This window comes from Podarcis muralis, chromosome Z (assembly GCF_964188315.1).
Source record: "Podarcis muralis chromosome Z, rPodMur119.hap1.1, whole genome shotgun sequence".
Lineage (NCBI taxonomy): Eukaryota > Metazoa > Chordata > Lepidosauria > Squamata > Lacertidae > Podarcis > Podarcis muralis.
The window spans coordinates 1,131,869-1,153,042 of record NC_135673.1 but is presented as its reverse complement, the minus strand read 5'-3'; the positions used below and the strand labels follow the sequence as shown (position 1 = coordinate 1,153,042).

Below are 21,174 nucleotides of genomic sequence, written 5' to 3'. Positions count from 1 at the left end.
CTCTGGGGTTGCGGCGCTTTATTGGCCAAGGGAGCCAGCGTACAGCTTCCGGGTCATGTGGCCAGCAGGACTAAGCCGCTTGTGGTGAACCAGAGCAGCACACAGAAATGCCGTTTACCTTCCCGCTGGAGTGGTACCTATTTATCTACTTGCACTTTGATGTGCTTTCGAACTGCTAGGTTGGCAGGAGCAGGGACCGAGCAACGGGAGCTCACCCCATCGCGGGGATTCGAACTGCTGACCTTCCGATCGGCAAGCCCTAGGCTCTGTGGTTCAACCCACAGCGCTACCCGCGTCCCAGTTACATTAATATACCACCTTTATCTTCCAAGGATCTCATGCTTCTTCTCCTCCCCATTTCATCCTCACAACAAGTAGGTTAGGCTGAGAGATAGTGAGTGGCCTCCTCTGGCTGGGCGCCCTGTCATCCTAGAATGGGGAACAATGGGCCCGGTGGAACTGTGCGCCTGGCTTTTGGCTGACGCTGGAAGCTGGAACAACAAAAGACTGTCTCTTGCTCTGGGCTGGACCCAAAGCTGTGACTTAGAAACCTAACTGGAGAATTAGGTTGGGGAATTAACATGGCAAGCCCCTCCACCCTATACAATAGATTTCCCCAAAGCGGCCAGGTGTTTCTCTGCAGACTCCAAAGCCACTGTCCACCCTCGCGATGCGATTCAGGTGGAATTGTTTCCTCATGAAACCATCCGCTAGTCATCTGCAATGACTAAGGAAGGCAGCGCCGCAGGTTCCCTCCCCCCGCCTTTCTTTCAGAGATTTATTGCTGTGCTGGAGGGGGCAATGGGATCCGGAGGCCCAGAAGGACAAAGGCAGTTGCCCACCAGTCTGAGGAGCAGCACAAACATCCCATCCTTCGGGAGGAGTCTCACTCAAATGGGGCATTGCTCAAAGGGGAACGTCTCCCTCAAAAAGGGAAGAATGTGGTTTGCCCATGGCTTGGGGCGGGGGAGAAGACACAGCGCCAGCCACCCATCTTTTTCTGAGCTGGCTGCTATTGAGCGGATGGCAAGGGAAACAACTGTGGGAAAGACAGCAATGGAGGAACCGGGAAATTCTTGGCGTTGGCCTTAAGGCATTCAGAAGTGTGTTTGTGTGTGTGTGTGTGTGTGTGTGTGTGAGAGAGAGAGAGAGAGAGAGAGAGAGAGAGAGAGAGAGAGAGACCATGTTTATCAGATCTCTCACTTGAATCTGAAACTCTCGAGGGACCCTGTTTTCACACTTTTTAAACATTTTGAATCAAGCACTTGTTTAAAATCTCACCACTTTTGTTTATATGGCATTGAAACGCTTTTACTACTGGGCTATGGCAAGAAGTATTGTCTGCAAATCCAACCTTTTGGCTTTCTTACTTCTTCTTCTTCTTCTTCTTCTTCTTCTTCTTCTTCTTCTTCTTCTTCTCCTCTTCTTCTGGGTGAGGAGAGTGGAGGTAGGTTGGGGGAAAGTTCCCCAAAACTTTAGAAATACTTCCCCAGTGTATATTCTTGCTTTCTCCCAGTGTCCACTGCTACTTAACAGGGACACCAAAGCTGGCATTTCCAAAGCAAGACTCGGCCCCAGGCAGGATCCTGCAAAGGTTTTTCAATGCAAACTGTTGCAGGCCACCCCAATCTACAAGTGATGAGAGAATCCAGGGGTTCCAAGTGCTTGCGCAGGTTTTGTTTCCCCAGAATGAAGCTCAGTGGAGACTGTGGTGTCTTTAGAACATATGGTTTTATTTACACATCTATGCAACCTGAGCATAAGATGGAGGGGCTCGCAGAATTAACCGATCTTCCTTCTCTGTTATGTATGAGCACCAATCAGACAACTGCAGAATGAAAGACAGTAATCAAAGCTTTGGATCCAGCCCAGAGCAAGCATGTCTCTAGGTCTCCAGCTTCCATCCTGCTTCTAGCCCAGCTCACTTACATACAACTCTGGCTGTTGTTCTAGCCAACAGTGTGACGCGGCAGCTAAAAAAGCCAATGCAATTCTGGGCCTCATCAATAGGAGTATAGCATCTAGATCAAGGGAAGTAATAGTGCCACTGTATTCTGCTCTGGTCAGACCTCACCTGGAGTACTGTGTCCAGTTCTGGGCACCACAGTTCAAGAGGGACACTGACAAACTGGAACATGTCCAGAGGAGGGCAACCAAAATGGTCAAAGGCCTGGAAATGATGCCTTATGAGGAACGGCTAAGGGAGCTGGGCATGTTTAGCCTGGAGAAGAGGAGGTTAAGGGGTGATATGATAGCCATGTTCAAATATATAAAAGGATGTCACATAGAGGAGGGAGAAAGGCTGTTTTCTGCTGCTCCAGAGAAGCGGACACGGAGCAATGGATCCAAACTACAAGAAAGAAGATTCCACCTAAACATTAGGAAGAACTTCCTGACAGTAAGAGCTGTTCGACAGTGGAATTTGCTGCCAAGGAGTGTGGTGGAGTCTCCTTCTTTGGAGGTCTTTAAGCAGAGGCTTGACAACCATATGTCAGGAGTGCTCTGATGGTGTTTCCTGCTTGGCAGGGGGTTGGACTCGATGGCCCTTGTGGTCTCTTCCAACTCTATGATTCTATGATTCTATGATTCTAGGTCATGGGGGTGGATGAAAGTGTGGGAATGTTCAGGGATGCAGGAGAGGATATATTGTCTGATTATAGCCTTTCCAACTTGTGTTAACAAGTTCACAATTTAGCAGATTAACATTCCCCTTTTTTTAAACTCAGCGGATGCGTTTGCTCAGGCTCGCTAAAGCCTCTAAAATAAGTTACCTGGTATTTTCCCCTTATTCCCTCCTAAAAGATAAGACACGACACAGTCTTCTATAAAAGTATAAAAAGGTTTACTCACGCATCATTCTGTTCACAATCGGATCCCAGAAGGCAGATTTGCGGTAGCTTAGAAAAGTAACATATACCTGGAAACTATCTCATAAGAAGACTGTTCTCTCTTGGCTGGAAGCCAAGACGGCATCGTTGGCTAAGCAGATGTTGCTTCTTCGATGCATGTAGTCAAAAGAGAGAGAGATGGCTGCCCTGCCCTGTGCTTTTGTCATTACCTGCACGGGTGAAGAAGAAGAAGAGTTTGGATTTGATATCCGGCTTTATCACTACCCGAAGGAGTCTCAAAGTGGCTAACATTCTCCTTTCCCTTCCTCCGCCACAATAAACACTCTGTGAGGTGAGTGGGGCTGAGAGACTTCAGAGAAGTGTGACTGGCCCAAGGTCACCCAGCAGCTGCAGGTGGAGGAGCGGGGAAGCGAACCCGGTTCACCAGATTATGAGTCTACCGCTCTTACCCACCTCTAGTCACATGCAGAGGAAGTGTGTCCCAGCCCAGAAGAAAACAGGAAGTTTACTGCTGGCTGGACAAACATTCTGCCCCATGTGTAAACACGTTCACTCTAGGAATGCTGTACTTGACTGCTCTTGCATTTCAAATCCCACAGAAAGGTCCGCCCATAAGCCTGGAGGACACCAGCACCTAGTTGTAGCTCTTGCAGCTTTGCCCATCCGCCTGGGATGCTGATGAGGACACTTAAGCAGCCAGCCAAGGTCACAGTCTCACAAATGAACTTGTCTGACTAGTCTAGCAACCTCCGCCATTAGACCTCAGCCCTTCACTGAGCACAGGACCCTAAGAATCGGAAGGGACTCAGGGCATCATCCAGACTGCCCCCCACCAACCCACAACATCACTCTGGAACTGGTACCTTTGGCTGATGATGGGATGGCTTGGCACTGCTACTCGACTGCAAAAGACTCTAAACTGGAGCCTTTGCCAAAGGGCTTGGCCCACATCCTGCACCTGGAAGTTATGCCTGGAAAGGAAGGGGGATTCAGAGCACCAAGCCCTCCTCTCCTGTAAGCCAGCCAGCTGCTCAGCATCCTTCTCTTGGAAAAGTGATGCTGGTCTACGAACAACCTCCTCCTCCTCCTCCTCTTCCTCCTCCTCCTCCTCTTCCTCCTCCTCCTCCTCCTCCTCCTCCTCCTCCTCCTCCTCCTCCATGTCCCTGGTCTTCCCTTCTTGATCCTTTGTTTTGGCTGGAAAGATTTCTTCTTCTGACACAGGTTTATGACTGCTGACCCTGGTCCTTCATGCTTTGGCAACTTCCGGATTAGCAGATCCTAAGCATACAGGCCTATGAGCCCTCTCTGTTAGACAGTGAAACAGACGACCCCCAAAGGGGGTGGACTTTCATTCATTGGAGGTTTTTTTAACGAGGTTTGGGTGGACATCTGCATGGGGGTAGCCAGGATTTTTGTGGGGAGGCAGGACTTTTGATAGGGACGCGGGTAGCGTTGTGGGTTAAACCACAGAGCCTAGGACTTGCCGATCAGAAGGTCGGCAGTTCGAATCCCTGCGAAGGGGTGAGCTCCCATTGCTCGGTCCCTGCTCCTGCCCACCTAGCAGTTCGGAAGCACGTCAAAGTGCAAGTAGATAAATAGGTGCCGCTCCGGCACTGCTCTGGTTCTCCATGCTTAGTTCTGCTGGCCACATGACCCAGAAGCTGTCTGCGGACAAACATTGGCTCCCTTGGCCTAAAGAGCGAGATGAGCGTACAACCCCAGAATCGTCCGTGACTGGACCTAACGGTTAGGGGTCCCTTTACCTTTTAGTACTTTTGTTGGGTGGGGGCAGAACCAACGTAATTGGTCAGTTAGTTAAGCATTTCTATTGCTTTAGAAGAGTTTGGATTTGATATCCCGCTTTCTCACTCCCCTTCAGGAGTCTCAAAGCGGCTAACATTCCCTTTTTCCCCACACCAAACACTCTGTGAGGTGAGGCTGAGAGACTTCAGAGAAGTGTGACCGGCCCATGGTCACCCAGCAGCTGCATGTGGAGAAGCGGGGAAGCGAACCCGGTTCACCAGATTACGAGACTACTGCTCTTAACCACTACACCACACTGGCTTTACTTGCTCTAGAAGGGGGGTAACTGCCCCCCCCCGTCTATGCGCATGGCCACCTGTCAGGGATTCTTTAGCTGAGATTCCTGCATTGCAGGGAGTTGGTCTAGAATCTAGATGACCCTTAGGGTACCTCCCAACCTCACAGTTCTAAGGTTCTCTGAAATCTCTCTTAAGCCCCTTTCATGGCTCTTTAAAAATGACTTCATTCGTGGGGAGAATTTTTAGGGCTTTTATTCTTCAAAACAGCGCCGAGGTGGGGCCTGAGAACGGGCTGTCCTTCCATCTCTCTCCCCCCCCCCCCCCGACTTTGGGTGAATCATACTCCCCCTCCCGGGCTTGGGCCCTTTCCCAGAGAGAAGGAGGGTGAGGCTTTTGTGCCCTGGCTGGGCGGGGCTCTGCCGGCCCCCTTTGGGCAAAGTGCCTGAGGAGGGGGCGGCGGCTGCGGTGTAGAGAGCAGAGCTGGCCTCTCTGGACGCGCCTCTGCTAAAGCGGTTTGCATCCCGGGCGCTTCCCCGCTTTCAGGACCTTCTCTGCTCAACAGCGCAGTGCGCTGAGTGGCACCGATCATGAGGGTGGCAGGGCCGCCTCCCCGCTCCCAGGTGGACAGGTGAGTCGGGGATGGGGCGCTTGGGATTATAGCGCCCCCGCTATATTCCCATGCGCCCCCACGGAGTCCGCTGTGCTTCGACGGGTCGGGCGCTGTCGGGGTTTAAGCAGAGCCTCTGCGTGTTGGGAAGAGCCGAGGGGCGGCCGCCCGCTTTAAAGGCCCTTCCCACGGCCCCCTTTGCGCAGCGCCGGGCACACGGTCCTCAAAGCAGTCGTCGACCGTGGCGAGTGAGGAAGGATAACGCATCACCCGCCTCCCGGGGCGCTGGAGTTGTGGGGGGGGGGAGCTGGGGGGTTCCAGAGCCCCAGGAAAGATGGACAGGAGACACTTGGGCGGAATCAAGCTTCTGTTCAAGGGCCAGCGGCTGCCCTCCTCTCCCCGCGAGGTGCTAACCTCTGCCTAGGAAGAGTGAAGCCGCCCAGGTGGCTCAGAAAAGCGAAACAAACCACATTTAGAGAGGGCCGCGGGGGGTGCGCGCGCGCGCTATCTTCAAAAAAAGCTCTGCTGGCAGGTTCTCCTGGACACACAGCCATCTTCCAGAGAGCTCTGAAACTGAGCCTCTCTGGTGCATTTGGGTCGCCTCTTGCGTTCTGAGACCTGGGTCCACCGAGATAGCACCCCCTTCCCCCTCCCTGGAGCCCAGGTCCTTCTCCCCTTCTGCACAGCCTCGGGGTGCCCTGAGTTAAGGGGTTTTCTCTCCTTCACGCAGAGAATGAAATCTGGCAAGCTCGTCGGCATGGTCTGCAGACTCTCGGCGCCTGGCTCTCTGCTTCTCGGACTGCTGGTAAATTTGCTGGAGGTGGTCGCGGAGGGGGGGGGGGGCAGGCAGACGGCGATCCTTCTGCCCAATGGCTGGGTGGCGGCACCGGTCTCCCGTTCAAGACTCCCGTGGGGCACGGACTGGGCCAATTCGTGAAGTGGTGGGCTGTCAGGGGTGACTTGCCACGGTGGCCCTTCTCTGCCTCCACAGCTGGAGGCAGCAAGGCTTCTGAATTCGCGTTGCTGGAAACTGCAGGGAGAGAGAGAGCTCTTGCGCTCCCGTCCTGCTTGCACGCTTCCCGCAACAAGAGGCACTGGGTTGGTCACTGTGAGAACAGGACGCTGGTCTAGATAGTCCTCCTTTGGCCTCTCCTCATGCTCTGATGTGGGGCGTGGGTGGCGCTGTGGGTTAAACCACAGAGCCTAGGACTTGCTGATCAGAAGGTTGGCGGTTTGAATCCCTGTAACGGGGTGGGCTCCCATTGCTCGGTCCCTGCTCCTGCCAACCTAGCAGTTCGAAAGCACGTCGAAGTGCAAGTAGATAAATAGGTACCACTCCGGCGGGAAGGTAAACAGCGTTTCCGTGCGCTGCACTGGTTCGCCAGAAGCGGCTCAGTCCTTCTCATGACCCAGAAGCTGTATGCCGGCTCCCTCGGCCAATAAAGCGAGATGAGCACCCCAACCCCAGAGTTGGCCACGACTGGACTTAAATGGTCAGGGGTCCCTTTACCCTTTACCATGCTCTGGTGTGGAGGTTTGGAGGACGGGTAACAACCAAGACAAAGCTTGTCTGCCTTAAAGGTCAACAAACGTTTGCCATCCGCCTCCATAGATTCTAGTCTGCAAACGCTGCAGTTAAGTCATTTCAGGTCTTATTGAGTGGGGTGAGGAGGGGTCTTTTAAGGTGGTTATGTGTATTACCTTACTTGCTTCAAAAAATATTGTTATTACATTTATATCCCACCTTTTTTCTCCATGAACCCAAGGGTGGTGTCCATGGTCCTCCCCTTCCTTGTTGAATCTTCACAACAACCCTGTGAGGCAGGCTAGGCTGAGAAGCAGCGAGTGGCCCAATGTTCCTCAGTGGGTCTGCCCTACTTTCCAAAAGGCGCTTTGCTGTCCTTACTCTCTGCATTCAAGTCCCCCCTGTTCCTCCAAGGAGCTCAAGGCTCTCATCCACAAAACAGCCCTGCCAGGAAGGCTAGGCTGAGAGGCAGAGGCTGCCCCCCCCCCAGGGGAGCTTCATGGGGGAGCAGAGATTAGAAGCCTGGCCTCCCAGGTCCTTGTCCGACCTGCTAACTGGCTCTCGGAGCCCCTCCTGGTCCCTCTGCGGAGTGGGGCCCTGGCCCTGGATGCCTGCCCCAGATGCTGACCCATAGAAGCTGGTGTCCTAATAAATTTGCCCATTAAAAAAGTTGCAGCAAGGGACTGTTTTTGCCACGGCAGATAAAGCCATACATCTTTTGATGGTTTATCAACCTGTGTCCCCAAGTGCTGTTCAGCCCTGCGGATTGGAGAGCCCTGGCTCTGTCCTGTTCACACAAGCACTTGGCCGAGTGAGGCACTTGCAGGATGTCTCGTGCTCAATTTCCAGAATCATGCAAGTCTAGAAGGTGGCGGGCAAAGTTGTGACTTGGAGGAACAATCGGAAACTCTTGTGGAACCTTAAAGGCTAAGAAATGTATTGCTGCGACTGCAGCTCACTCTGCCAGGTGCCTGAATTGAAATCTTAGTTGGGGGAAGCGGTATGGTGGGAGCAGAATGGCAAGGAGATGCACTAATTAGTCAGTGACAATTAAGGCTTAAAGGTAAAGGGACCCCTGACCGTTAAGTCCAGTCGCGGACGACTCTGGGGTTGCGCGCTCATCTCGCTCTATAAGCCGAGGGAGCTGGCGTTTGTCAGCAGACAGCTTCTGGGTATGTGGCCAGAAGGACTAAGCCGCTTCTGGCGAACCAGAGCAGCTCATGGAAACGCCATTTACCTTCCCGCCAGAGCGGTACCTATTTATCTACAGTGGTACCTCAGGTTACATACGCTTCAGGTTACATACGCTTCAGGTTCCAGACTCCGCTAACCCAGAAATAGTACATCGGGTTAAGAACTTTGCTTCAGGATGAGAACAGAAATCGTGTTCCGGCAGCGCGGCAGCAGCAGGAGGCCCCATTAGCTAAAGTGGTGCTTCAGGTTAAGAACAGTTTCAGGTTAAGAACAGACCTCCAGAATGACTTAAGTACTTAACACGAGGTACCACTGTACTTGCACTTTGACGTGCTTTCGAACTGCTAAGTTGGCAGGAGCTGGGACAGAGCAACAGGAGCTCACCCTGTCACGGGGATTCAAACCACCGACCTTCTGATTGGCAAGCCCTAGGCTCTGTGGTTTAACCCACAGCGCCACCCACGTCCCTTAAATATATATTAAGGCTTAAATATATGTTAAACTGGCACAGCTTTAACCTTTTACAGTAGCAGGTTGGTGGTAATTGACCTAGAAGCCTCTGAAGGACACTTTGCTCAGAGGCACTTCATTCAAAGCATTTCCTTCAGCACTTTTATTGGCCATATTGATGAGGGCTAATCTCCTACCCATCCCAAATAAGGCAGTGCACTGTAATGGTTAGATTCTTGTACTATGACCTGGGAGACCAAGGTTTGAATCCCCCTGCTCCGCCATGCAGCTCACTTGGGGACCTTGGGCCAGTCCCTGCCTCTCAGTCTAAGCTGCCTCACAAGGTTGTTGTGGAGATGAACTGAGGAGTGTTGGATAGTATACATTAGCTTGAGCTCCTTGGAGGAAAAAGTGGTACAAACATGCAGTAAGTAAGTAAGTAAGTAAGGAAGGAAGGAAGGAAGGAAGGAAGGAAGGAATTGCCACTGCTATTCTCCCATTCCTTTGCCATGCAGATTGCTGGCTGATGACTGGGAGGATGGAGGAAAGTCTCCTCCAATGTCTCTTTTGCAAGGGGAAGGGGGTGGTACTGGTCTCCCAAACACAGCAGCTGAGTTTCCTTCACAGGTTGGCCTTCTCCCAAGAAGCACACTGGCGTTCGCCATACCGGCTGAAAACCGCACAGCAAGGGGTGAGTATCCTGAGTTGTGCTTCTGTGTGTTTATTTGCAGAAGTCAGCATCCAAGTTCCTCATTGGGCGAGGCAATCTGAGCACGGGGCCCCAATTCTGGCCCAACTTTACAGGGGCTGTATTGTTTTTTCCTTCCAGAGTGTTGGCCACTCTGGAAGTTTTTTCAGCTGAACAGCAGGGTAAAAGCACTTTGGATAAAATGAATGATAAAATGATGCCAGCCAAGGGACTTCTTGGCAGAGGACGTTGAATTCACCATAGGGGGATGCTTATCCCAGAATCCTGGAACTCACTTCCATCCCAGAATCATGGAATCAGAAGGGACCTGGAGGGCCATTTAGTCCAACCCCCTGCAATGCAGGAATCACAGCAGCTACTTTATCTTTCCCTCCATGTGGTTCCCCTGCAGATCCTGGCTCCGTCCCCCAGATCATTGAGATGCTGGGAGATGTGTATGAATACGTGCCCATCCTCCAGGACTGGTGGCATGCAGACGGGTACTGCCAGCAGCGCTTCGCTCGGCTGCCATCTGAGCTGGCGTCTCTTGGGGAGAAGCTGCAGTCCTACCAAGTCCAGAGCGCAGTCTGGCTGGATGACCGGGAGGTGTTCCTGCAGAAGCCGAAGCAGAGGCGTGAGTAGAGATATGCTGCTCTATTGAACCTAAGATAAGCCTGCTAGATCAGGTAATGGCCCACCTGGTCCAGCAACCGGCTCTCACAGTACCATGTGCACCTAGGCGCCTGTGGGAAACCAGGGAGAAGGACATGGGCCTCAGAACCCTCTCCCTCCCCTCCTGTGGTTTCCAAGAACTGGTATTCAGAAGCATGGCTGCCCCCAACTGTGGAGGCCAGAGCACGGCCATACTGGCTAATAGCCATTGACAGCCCTCTGCTCCTCCTCCTCCACATTCTCCTCCTTCTCCTCCTCCTCCTCCTCCTCCTCTTTCTCCTCCTCCTCCTCCTCCACCACCACCACCACCTTCTCCTCCTTCTCCTCCTTCTCCTTCTCCTCCTCCTTCTCCTCTTCCTCCTCCTCTTCCTCCTCCTCTTCCTCCTCCTCTTCCTCCTCCTCCTCCTCCACCTCCTCCTCCTTCTCCTTCTCCTCCTCTTCCTCCTCCTCTTCCTCCTCCTTCTCCTCCAGGAATTGGTCCAACCCTCTTCTAAAGGCATCCATGTCGGTGGCCATCAGAGTTCCATAGCTTAACTCCCTGCGCTGCAAGAAGAAGGCCTTTCCTTTTATCTGTCCTGAATCTTCCATCATTCAGCTTCATTGGACAACCACAAGTTCCAGTGTGATGAGAGGAGAAAAAATTTTCTCTCTCCACTTTCTCCTGGCCATGCATAATTTTTATAAAAATCCTATCATGTAACCCTTCTTTGCTTTTTCTCTCAAACTAAGAAGTCCCAAATACGACAACCTTTATTCACACAGAAATCGCTCCGTCCCGTAGATCATTTGGGTTGCCCTTTTCTGAACTTTTCCCAACTCTACAACGTGCTTTTTGATGTCAGGCAACCAGAACTGTTTCAAATGTTGGGTCATCATCATCAACATCATCATCATTATTTTTAATTTGTATACTGTCTTTCTATCTTACAATACTCAAGGTGGTTTACAAGCTGAAGAAACAAAAAATGTACATCTTATAACAATCTAATGCAATACAAAAATGTGATAATAAAACAAAACTTTAAAATAGGCAACCTCCATCAAAAAAGTAACATTCGACCATCATTAGAATAGTATTAAATAATAATATCAACATATAAAAGTTAAACAGAAATCCACTCAACGGTTACAATAAATAATATCTAAACTATAATCACTAAAACAATGGCAAGCCACAGTACATAAAACAATACAATACACATTGAGAAGCAGAGACTAGAGGGTAGAGCAAGGCAGGTAGAAGGAAACCTTGCCTGATGGAGTCTCTCTCCTCACAATTCTTCTTTCAGGACCAGCTCCCTTATGAGGACTCCTAGGGTTGGAGGGTGGGGCAAGGCAGGTGGAAGGAGGCCTTGCCTGATGGAGTCTCTCTCCTCACAGTCCTTGGTCACATCCCCATCTCTCTCCCCCACCCCCAGGAAACATCTCTGCACCAATCCTGGTCTTCAAGAACAAAACGGACACCAAGTTTGTGAAGGTCTTAGCCGACTTCCCAGAGATGCCCGCTGTGAGTGCCTGCGCCCACGTCCAGTGGGACCCTGAGGCTGTGGAGATCTCCACTGTCTTCTCCTACGCGGTCCCGGCTTTCATCAACGAGTTCCAGCTGCGTGGCTTCGTCGACGAGGATGGCTTTGTCCGGTTTGCCATCATCCTCCATGGGCACCACTCCCCGTACCTGCCCGTTTTTCGTGCCGATGGGCAGTGGCACCACTTCTGTGTCACATGGCAGCATCAGAATGGGGCATGGGCCATCCACGCTGACGGGAAGGAGAAGGCCTCAGCCACAGGGCTTTCAGCCTCCCATGCCGTGGATGGCCACGGGACGTTCATTATCGGGCAAGACCAGGATTCCCTGGGTGGGGCCTTCAAGGAGAAAGAGTCCTTCAGCGGGAACCTCACTGGTTTGCATGTTTGGCGGAGGGTCCTCAGCAGGGAGCAGATAGAGAAAGTCCGCTCCTGCATCCCTATTCAAGAGAGCCTCGTGTTTGCCTGGAGCAGCGACATCCTCGAGGTGGAAGCCAGCATCCAGCAGGCCACAGTGCAGCTCACCTGCCCAGGTAAAGCGCTCTCGGCTTGTGACCTCACCAGCTGTCTGGTCTGTGATGAGCTGGTTGATTTGCATGTCCCTCTTTTTAGTTGGTGTGGCTGGTTATTTGCCTATATTGGATGGGGGCAGGAGAGAAAGCTGCCCCAGGACAAGGGTGGGGATCCCTGTGGCCTGCAGACCATGGCCAGTGATGATGGGAGTTGTAGTCCCAACTGGAGGGCCACCGGTTCTCCTTCCTGGTTTAGGAGGCATCTTGGGCTGGAAGAGCTTTGAACTCTCTTGAGTCTCCAGTTCTCACCATTGGCTTGTTGAGATAGGTAGGTAGATACCTGCCGGGGTCTTCTTTCTCCAAAGATTGAAGATGTCCATGGTGATCAGGTTGTGTGACTCGGCTACCTGCAAGTACACAAATGGCAGAGTGTATTTCGAATAAACGGTGTGGAGCAGGAGCAGATGGTGGGGAGGGGCGATGGCTGCGACTGGACCTCCTGACAACTCAACGCCACTTACCTGGAGGCAGTGGGGGAGGGGTGGGGCGGCAGGGAGATGGGGCAAAGGCATCAACAGGAGAGCTGGGTGGAAGTAAGATGCTTTATAAGGTCCTAGTGGCAGTGAGTGCCTGCCGCTGCCTGGGAGTTTTTAGGAAATAAAAAAATTGCAATTTTAAAACTAAAAATAGCGTGATTTGTGATTTTGGACCCATGACACCAAAATTGGGTAAACTCATGCGTTTATGACACCAAAATTGGGGAAACTCACAGTCGCGTTTTGGTCTGACGCCTTGATTCAAAGCGACACCTAGAATCCAAGATGTTGGCAGACTCTGCCAACTCCGCCCTCAGGAAACCGAATTTGGTGACGATGCTTCGAGGGGTGTCCCAACCTATAGAAAACAAACAAACAAACAATTTCCCCAAACATCTAGTAGACGGAGAGTGTTGTTCTTGTTCTAGCCCAATGGTTGCCATTAATTTGATTTTGAATTGATTTTAGAATGAATTGATTTCAGAATGCTGTGTTGCTTTTATTGTTGTTAGCCGCTCTGAGCCCGGCTTCGGGATATAAATAAATTATTATTATTATTATTATTATTATTATTATTATTATTATTATTATTATTCTCCTCTCCCAGGGCCTGTGGAGGAATGCCCAATGTTTCAGGTCGTCCAGGGAAGCCTCGCTTATGCTCCTTGCCTGCAGCTGCTACCTTTTGTCTGCCATTACAAAAAAGGTATGGCGGTTCTGACTGTCCTTATCTCCAGGCTCAAACTGTGGCCCAAGGTCCCCGTTCCTTTCTGCCAGCAATCGGTGGACCAGAGGGAGGTGGGTGGAGCAACAGGTGTGACTCTTACTTTGGTCAGTATGGTCCCATCTGCACAGTGCATTAAAAGCACTCCCCGCCCCCGAAATAAGAATAATAATGGGAACTGTAGTCCACTGAGAGTTCTGAGAGTTGTCAAGAGACCCCTATTCCTCTCACAAAGCTACAATCACCAGAGTGGTTCACCCCCTCTTCCCGTTAATTAAAACACAAGCCACTTTTTATTAATGGGAATGTTTATTTGATAACGATAATGGAATACTTATTTATTTAAATGCTCATATTCCTCATGCCAAAGTGCCACAAGGCTGGGAGCCAGGGATCAGGTTCCATTTCCCCCGGAAGAGAGTTCCAAGGTTTTGGAGCCAGCACTGGGAAGGCCCTGTCATGCCTTGTTCAGCAAGGAAACTGCACCTCTGAAGGAGGTCTTCATCACTGGGTTGGTTTCCAGGAGAGAAAGGGTCCTTTTGGTATCTCCAGCTGTTGGATCAGCCTGGATTTGTGGTCAGACTGGGGCCTTGAGAGACACCGGTTCAACTCCCCCCTTGACCACAAAGTGCTCTGGGTGAATTTGGGCCAGTTGCTCTCTTTTGACCTCGTCTACCTTGCAAGGCTGTGGAAAGAATTATTATTATTATTATTATTATTATTATTATTATTATTATTATTAAAATTTATATGCCATCCTGCACCTGAAGATCACAGGGCAGTTTACAACATGAAAATACAACATGAAAACACAAATTACATAGCATAATAGCAAAACAACAACGCCACTCCCCCACTATCAAACTTAAAAGGCCGTAGATGGCTTAATCAGCCAAAGCCCTGGTGGAAGAGGAATGTTTTTGCCTGGCTCCATGAAATGGGCAAGGTACTAACTTTGTAAACCACCTTCCACAACCTGTCAGGAGTTCAGCCTACACTCGAGTAGCACCCTGGCAGAGACACGTGCCCGACTGGCATGTTCCCTCCCTCCTGGTCGATCGTTTGGGAGCTTCATAAGCTTTCTTCAGCCCGAACATCACAGCGACCGATGCCAAGCGACACCGTCACACTTAGGGATCCGCAAAGTTTGTGCATCATGCGTGACAGACCTCAGCAACTCAGCATTTTGGCTAATCGACTTTATTTACATGTCAGCACACACACGGAGCACTGCAACATGGCTCCCTCTCTCTCTAGCATCAGACAGCAAAGAGAAAAAGGAAAAAGGACAATATTCCCACTTCACAGAACACAGTAAAACAAACATCCTGTCTCCGTCACTTCCCACTCTGTGGAGTCAAAACATACACTGTCATGTGAAAGACAACAATCCCATGACTGCAATCGCGGAGCAGGAATTCTAACACAGCCTTTCATTTGCATGTCTGTTGTTTCCCCCTCAGATCTTTATTTGCAGTTGAAGAAAACACAGTCGAAACCTGTCCCACAGCTCATAGCTCAGGTTAATGCGCGAGCGAATGCGACAGTGGTGAGTAAAGCATTGGCCTCATCCCTGACTCCTGAGGGCTTCCACCTGTGGCCCAGCGTCACTGTGTTGCTGGCCAGGCCTCATGGGCCCCGAAGCCTTTTCTCAGGGCCCCCAAGTGTTCCCTGGGTGAGTCGGTGGGGAAGTTGATTTCTGGGAGAATTTGGGTTGGACTTGAAGATCCATGGGGTCCCTTCCAACGTCACAGTTCTGTAATTTCTGTAAGAAGCTACCAGACCCCTGAGCCATCTTGCAGACCACTGGGCACAGTGACTGGTGTGACTTCACAGTGACTTCAGAATGATTTCTTTTTATGTATGTGTATGTATATATATTGGGACGCGGGTGGCGCTGTGGGTAAAACCTCAGCGACTAGGACTTGCCGATCGAAAGGTCGGCGGTTCAAATCCCCGCGGCGGGGTGCGCTCCCGTTGCTCGGTCCCAGCGCCTGCCAACCTAGCAGTTCGAAAGCACCTCCGGGTGCAAGTAGATATATAGGGACCGCTTACTAGCGGGAAGGTAAACGGCATTCCATGAGCGGCTCCGGCTCGCCAGAGCAGCGATGTCACGCTGGCCACGTGACCCGGAAGTGTCTCCGGACAGCGCTGGCCCCCGGCCTCTTGAGTGAGATGGGCGCACAACCCTAGAGTCTGGCAAGACTGGCCCGTACGGGCAGGGGTACCTTTACCTTTTGTGTGTGTGTGTGTGTGTGTGTGCGTATTAGTTTTTTAAAAAAACATATCATTTTCAACACTAATTAAACATACTTTTACATCTTATACAATTTTTTTTACTTCCATCAATCACGTCTGAAAATTTTCCAATCTATTCACTTAATATACATGTCTTACTTTCACTATTACCTTTAAATCTCATAACTAATATCTCTTTTCTTTCTCTGCAATATTTCATCTATTTCTCCTTACAAAACTAGCGTAATTTGTTGATTACAGTTGCTCTTCAAATAGTTTGTATATTTCTTCCAATCTTCTGTAAATCTCTAGTCCCGCAGGTTTCGAATCCTTCCTGTCATTTTGTCTAATTCTGCGTATTCCATTAATTTCGTCGGCCGTTCTTCTTTCGTCGGAATTTCTTCTCCTTGCTTCCATTTCTAGGCTAACAATACTCTTGCCGCTGCTGTTGCATATGAGAACAATTTAACATCTTGTCTATTAATATCCTCACCTATAATACCAAGTAAAGATGCTTCTGGTTTTTTTAAGAATGTATATTTCAACATCTTTTTCATCTCATTATATATCATTTCCCAGAAGTTTTTTACTTTCTTACATTCCCACCTTCAGGATGATTTCTGGCAGGGGCTGTTCATAACTCTACCTGGAGATGCCGATGGGGGGTGGGGGGTTGAATCTGGAACCTTCCTCACACAAAGCCAGGGCTCTTCCACTGAGCCACAGCTCTGGGAACACGTGACACATGTCTAGCCTTGTCTCAGGAGACCCACGGTGGGCAAAGCTTCTTAAGGTCTGGTTGTGGGGCACAGGCAGCTATTGGCACATCTTCTCATCTCACCTCTCCACATTGCCTCCCACCCTTCCCTAAAGTGATTTCAGATTTGTGGCTTCCCTAAAGTGACTTCAGTTTGTGCGCTGCTCCCAGCCCAAAATCCCCAAATAACAGATTTTGGAAGCATGGCTACGAAAAAATACTTCAAATACGGCTTTGTGCAGACAGGGCCGTCTTACCCATAGGCACTAGGGCTGCAGGGCACCCGGGCGCCGGGCTCTCAGGGGCGCCAGGCCGAGAGTCCAGGGCCCAAGAGTTGAGTCTGGGGAAGAGTCTGCACGTCGGTCGGAGTGACGTGATGGGCTCTTCTGTGCCGTGAGTGTGGGGGCGACTGAGCCAGCAAGACGCTGAGGTGGCTGGCCAGCTCTCCCTTCCTGTGTGCCTGGGACTGGGCAACCTGGGGGGGGGGCAGATGCCAGGCGGATCTTTGCACCCCGGCGCCGCATATGCTTAAGACAGACCCTGTGTGCAAATCACACACATCTTGGTGGATTTTTCCAAAAGGGGAGGCACACACAAACCCCTTCACCCACCCTGCCCCCATTTACCGTATTTTTCGCTCTATAAGACGCACCAGACCACAAGATGCACCTAGTTTTTGGAGGAGGAGAACAAGGAAAAAAATATTCTGAATCTCAGAAGCCAGAACAGCAAGAGGGACCGCTGCGCAGAGAAAGCAGCAATTCCTCTTGCTGTTCTGGCTTCTGGGATAGCTGCGCAGCCTGCATTCGCTCCATAAGATGCGCACAAATTTCCCCTTACTTTTTAGGAGGGAAAAAGTGAGTCTTATCGAGCAAAAAATATGGTAGTCCCCCTTCTCTAACCTGCCGGGGGGGGGGGGTCTTGTTTCTGGCTACAGATTCCCGAGCGTGTCTTCCAGGCAGAAGCCCGAGGTGTGGACCTTTCAGTAGCCGCTGGTTACCTAGGGGTGGTGGAGACAGTCCTGACGGAGGCTGAGCCTCCCTCTCTGGAGCCAGCTGCTCTTCTGGGCATCTTGCAGCTGCTGAAGGAGGTCTCAGACATGGATGCCAACGAGCCGGAGGAACTGGCAACGCTGGAGCAGCTGGGGCAGCACTACGTGGCAATTGCCGGGGCAATCCTGGAGGAGCAGAACGCTGAGGAGTGGTCCGAAATAAAGCCGGTAAAATCATGGCTTCCTAGAAGTAAGGGGGATGGGTCTGGTGAGCTTCACCGTTTGAGGCAGGAAATCCAGAAAGCTGAAGCAGCCCTGATAGTCTGCCATCCCTTCCCGTCCTTGAGAGTATGTGGTCAGACCAGGACCCATGGGAGACCCTAGGGCCATGAAGATGACAGAGGTGACCTTGGAAGACAATGCAGGCCTCTTAGTAATGTTGATGGCACTTGACCATTGTACTGTGGAGAGTGTATTAACTTATAGTCTCTGCATGTGGTTTGGGAGCTGCACAGTCAGGGAAAAAACAATGCTGTCCAGGGTTGTCGAGACTGCGGAGAGAATAACTGGCTGCACTCTTCCCACCTTGGATCAAATCTACGCTTCCAGGTGTCAGAAGAAAGCTGCAGAGATAGCGCAGGATAGTGTGCACCCCAGAAATGATCTCTTTCAGCTTCTGCCTTCTGGAAGAAGGTCCAGGGTTATCAAGACTAGGACCAGCCGCCTGAGAAACAGTTTCTACCCAAATGCGATTTTGGTTTTAAACGCAGTATAAGGAGTCTCTATAGGAGTATATTGCATTTTAAAATGGGGTTTCAGAGTTTTTAGGGGTTTTGAATGTCTTATGTAGATTTTTCAATTTCATTGTTCTGAATGGGACAACGACAATAAAGATATCATATCGAAGTCCCACTGACCTCACAGGGCAGTTGTTGGGGGGTTAAATATGGAGGGGATACCTGGAGCTCCTTGGAGGGGTTTTTGGCGGGCGGGGGGAGGTGGGACAGAAACACAATAAATAAACAAACACTAGATGGTTGTCCGGCCTCTGCTGGAAGATTTTCAGGAAGGTAGAAATATATAAGGAAATAAACATCCCTGGGTACACACCCTAATTAAATGAGTTGCATCACACCTACGCTCACAGCAGTTAGGCTTCTGGGCAGAATTTTACGTAACTGAATATGTACTTTATTACATGATTTACTACATTATTCCACGACATCCATTTCAATGCAAAGGAAACGCAATTCAGTTTGGAAGGGCAGTTCATAGAATCAAAGGACTGCAGAGTTGGAAGGGATCCCTCAGGGTCATCTAGTCCAACCCCCTGCAATGCAGGAATCCCAATTGGTTCCATATCATTGGCAGGCTGAACACAACAAAGGCGAATACCAATCATGTTCATTGATTTCTGCTCCAGACATGGGGCAAATAAGGAAACTCTGCTTCCGTTTCCATCAGGATTATCTGACGCCTCATATCACCTCTCTCTGTGTGACTGGCTCCATTCTTAAACCCTCCCTGCTATCAAGAAGCTTCCCTAATCTTTGACCGAAATCTACCCTCCAGTAGCTTATAGCAGCAGAGAAGTCATAGACTCATAGAACCCTCAAATTGTAAAGTTGGAAGGGACCCCAGGGGCCATTTCGTTCCAGCCCCCTGCAATGCATTAAGCAGCCTTTGCTCTCTTCAATGGGGCAGCCCCTCAGAGATTGGAAGAGTGCAATAATAATAATAATAATAATAATAATAATAATAATAAGGCAGCCCTGTTCAGGGAAGTTTTGAATGTGTGACATTTGAATGTATTTTTAATCTTTGTTGGAAGCTGCCCAGAGTGGTTGGGGTGACCCAGCCAGATGGGCAGGGTACTACTACTACTACTACTACTACTACTACTACTACTAATAATAATAATTTGCTTCCAACCAAATATTAAAATACAGTAATGCATCAAACATTCAAAGTTTCCCTAAACAGGCTGCCTTCAGATGTCTTCTCAAAGTCTGGTCATTGATCTTCTCTTTGACATCTAACGGGAGGGCATTCCACAGGGCGGGCACCACCACCGAGAAGGCCCTCTGCCTGGTTCCTTGTAACTTGGCTTCTCATAGTGAGGGAATTGCCAGAAGGCCCTCGGAGCTGGACCTCAGTATCCGGGCTGAACGATGGGGGTGGAGAAGCTCCTTCAGGTATACTGGACCGAGGCCGTTTAGGGCTTTCAAGGTCAGCACCAACACTTTGAATTGTGCTCGGAAATGTCCTGGGAGCCAGTGTAGGTCTTGAGTTCCCTAAGGGAGGAGGGCCAGGGAAGCCCATGGGCAAAGTCGGATGATGATGATGATGATGATGATGATGATAAGGTTTGGGCAGCTGCTCCTGTGCTCCTCAGATCCTTGATGGACCTATGACAGTTGTGGAAAACATGGACAAGATGGTTTCCAACCTCCATCAGCTCCTGAGTGCAGAGAGGCCCAAAGTCACCATCCGGAGTAAGAACGTTGGTGAGTAGCAGCAATGCTCTGGGGTGCAGGGGGAGGAAGAGGCTGGGGATCTGTCAAAGCAAATTTGATGCCAGAAATTCAGTAGGAAAGGAATTGAAAATAAAACTGCAAATATCCTAATGCTGTTACACAAATCTGTGGTGCATCCCCCACAGTACTGTGTAGAGTAAAGGTAAAGGTAAAAGGTAAAGGGACCCCTGACCATTAGGTCCAGTCGTGGCCGACTCTGGGGTTGCGGCGCTCATTTCGCTTTATCGGCCGAGGGAGCCGGCGTACAGCTTCCGGGTCATGTGGCCAGCAGGACTAAGCCACTTCTGGCGAACCAGAGCCCACTCTCTTGGGGGCCCCCAAAAAATTTAAAGGAAAAAAATCCCTGGGTGTACATTTCCAAAATATGAGATAAAAAACAAATAAAATAAAACCTACATACAGTTAGAGCTTAATAATTATTTCACTATTAATATACTTCTTCTTAATTGTATTTCACTATTAATATACTTTTTATTAATTGTATTTCAATTCAACCATTACTTTGATAAAATGCATATTTTGTTACGTGCAAATGGCTTGAGATACCTATTAGGTCCATAAATTACCACATAGCATATATTCAACACAAAAAAGCAGCGACAATTTCTTGTTGACAAAGGACAGCTGGACATAGAAAGGGCCCCATGACCTTCAGGAGCTGAGGGCCTCACCAAACCTAAATCTCACACGAAGTCATGTAAGCCACATTTCCCTATTGCTATGGGAGTGAGGAAGCTTTTTCAGCCCGGGGGCCAACATTCCTTCTGGTTAGCCTTCTGGGGGCCACATGCCAGAAGCGTAGGTGGAGCAGCTACTATAAATAATTGCCTTTGTGCGGTAGGTTAGTTCCTACACACACTCTCACACACACACTGCCCTGGTGCTCGGATCCTGCTCGAGGGTTCTCTACTGGGGCATGTGATGGGCCGCCGCTGTGGGAACAGGGCTAGATGGACCATTGGCCAGGGGGTGCGAACTTGAATAAAATATTGTGGGGGGCCAGGTAAGCCCCACCTTGCATAACTGATCACATGATGCAGTGCACACACACCATTTGAATGGGAATGTCCGTCCACTTTGTGGAAGCCTTGCCCCTCAAATATTTTATTGTGGGGGCTGAAGCCCCCATGGCCCCTAGGAGCAGGCTCCTGTGCCTTTGGCCTGACCCAGCAGCCAAAGAACAGCTCTTCTCAGCCTCTTCTCAAGCAGGCTGCGATTTCTTAAGCCTCGGGATTTCAGGCTACTGTAACAGGCCATTTTCAGCCTGCAGGTTAGAGCTGGGTGGCAGCAATGATCCGCAGCCACAAATGGCCTCCTATTTAACACCC

General features: G+C 50.2%; 1 protein-coding gene across 9 annotated transcripts in view; it reads left to right on the top strand.

Annotated features, from left to right (window-relative positions):
• The first annotated feature begins 5,339 nt into the window (after positions 1–5,339).
• Positions 5,340–21,174, top strand: part of ADGRD2 (adhesion G protein-coupled receptor D2) — a 67,292-nt gene continuing 51,457 nt past the window's right edge. For all 9 annotated transcript variants that reach the window (XM_028715224.2, XM_028715223.2, XM_028715231.2 and 6 more), the window contains exons 1-9: positions 5,340–5,519; positions 6,229–6,303; positions 9,295–9,358; positions 9,768–9,989; positions 11,446–12,084; positions 13,207–13,305; positions 14,787–14,872; positions 17,256–17,537; positions 19,705–19,816. In XM_028715224.2, coding sequence (XP_028571057.2) covers positions 6,232–6,303; positions 9,295–9,358; positions 9,768–9,989; positions 11,446–12,084; positions 13,207–13,305; positions 14,787–14,872; positions 17,256–17,537; positions 19,705–19,816 — 1,576 coding nt within the window. In that variant the 5' untranslated portion in view covers positions 5,340–5,519; positions 6,229–6,231. The remainder of the gene's footprint in view (positions 5,520–6,228; positions 6,304–9,294; positions 9,359–9,767; positions 9,990–11,445; positions 12,085–13,206; positions 13,306–14,786; positions 14,873–17,255; positions 17,538–19,704; positions 19,817–21,174) is intronic.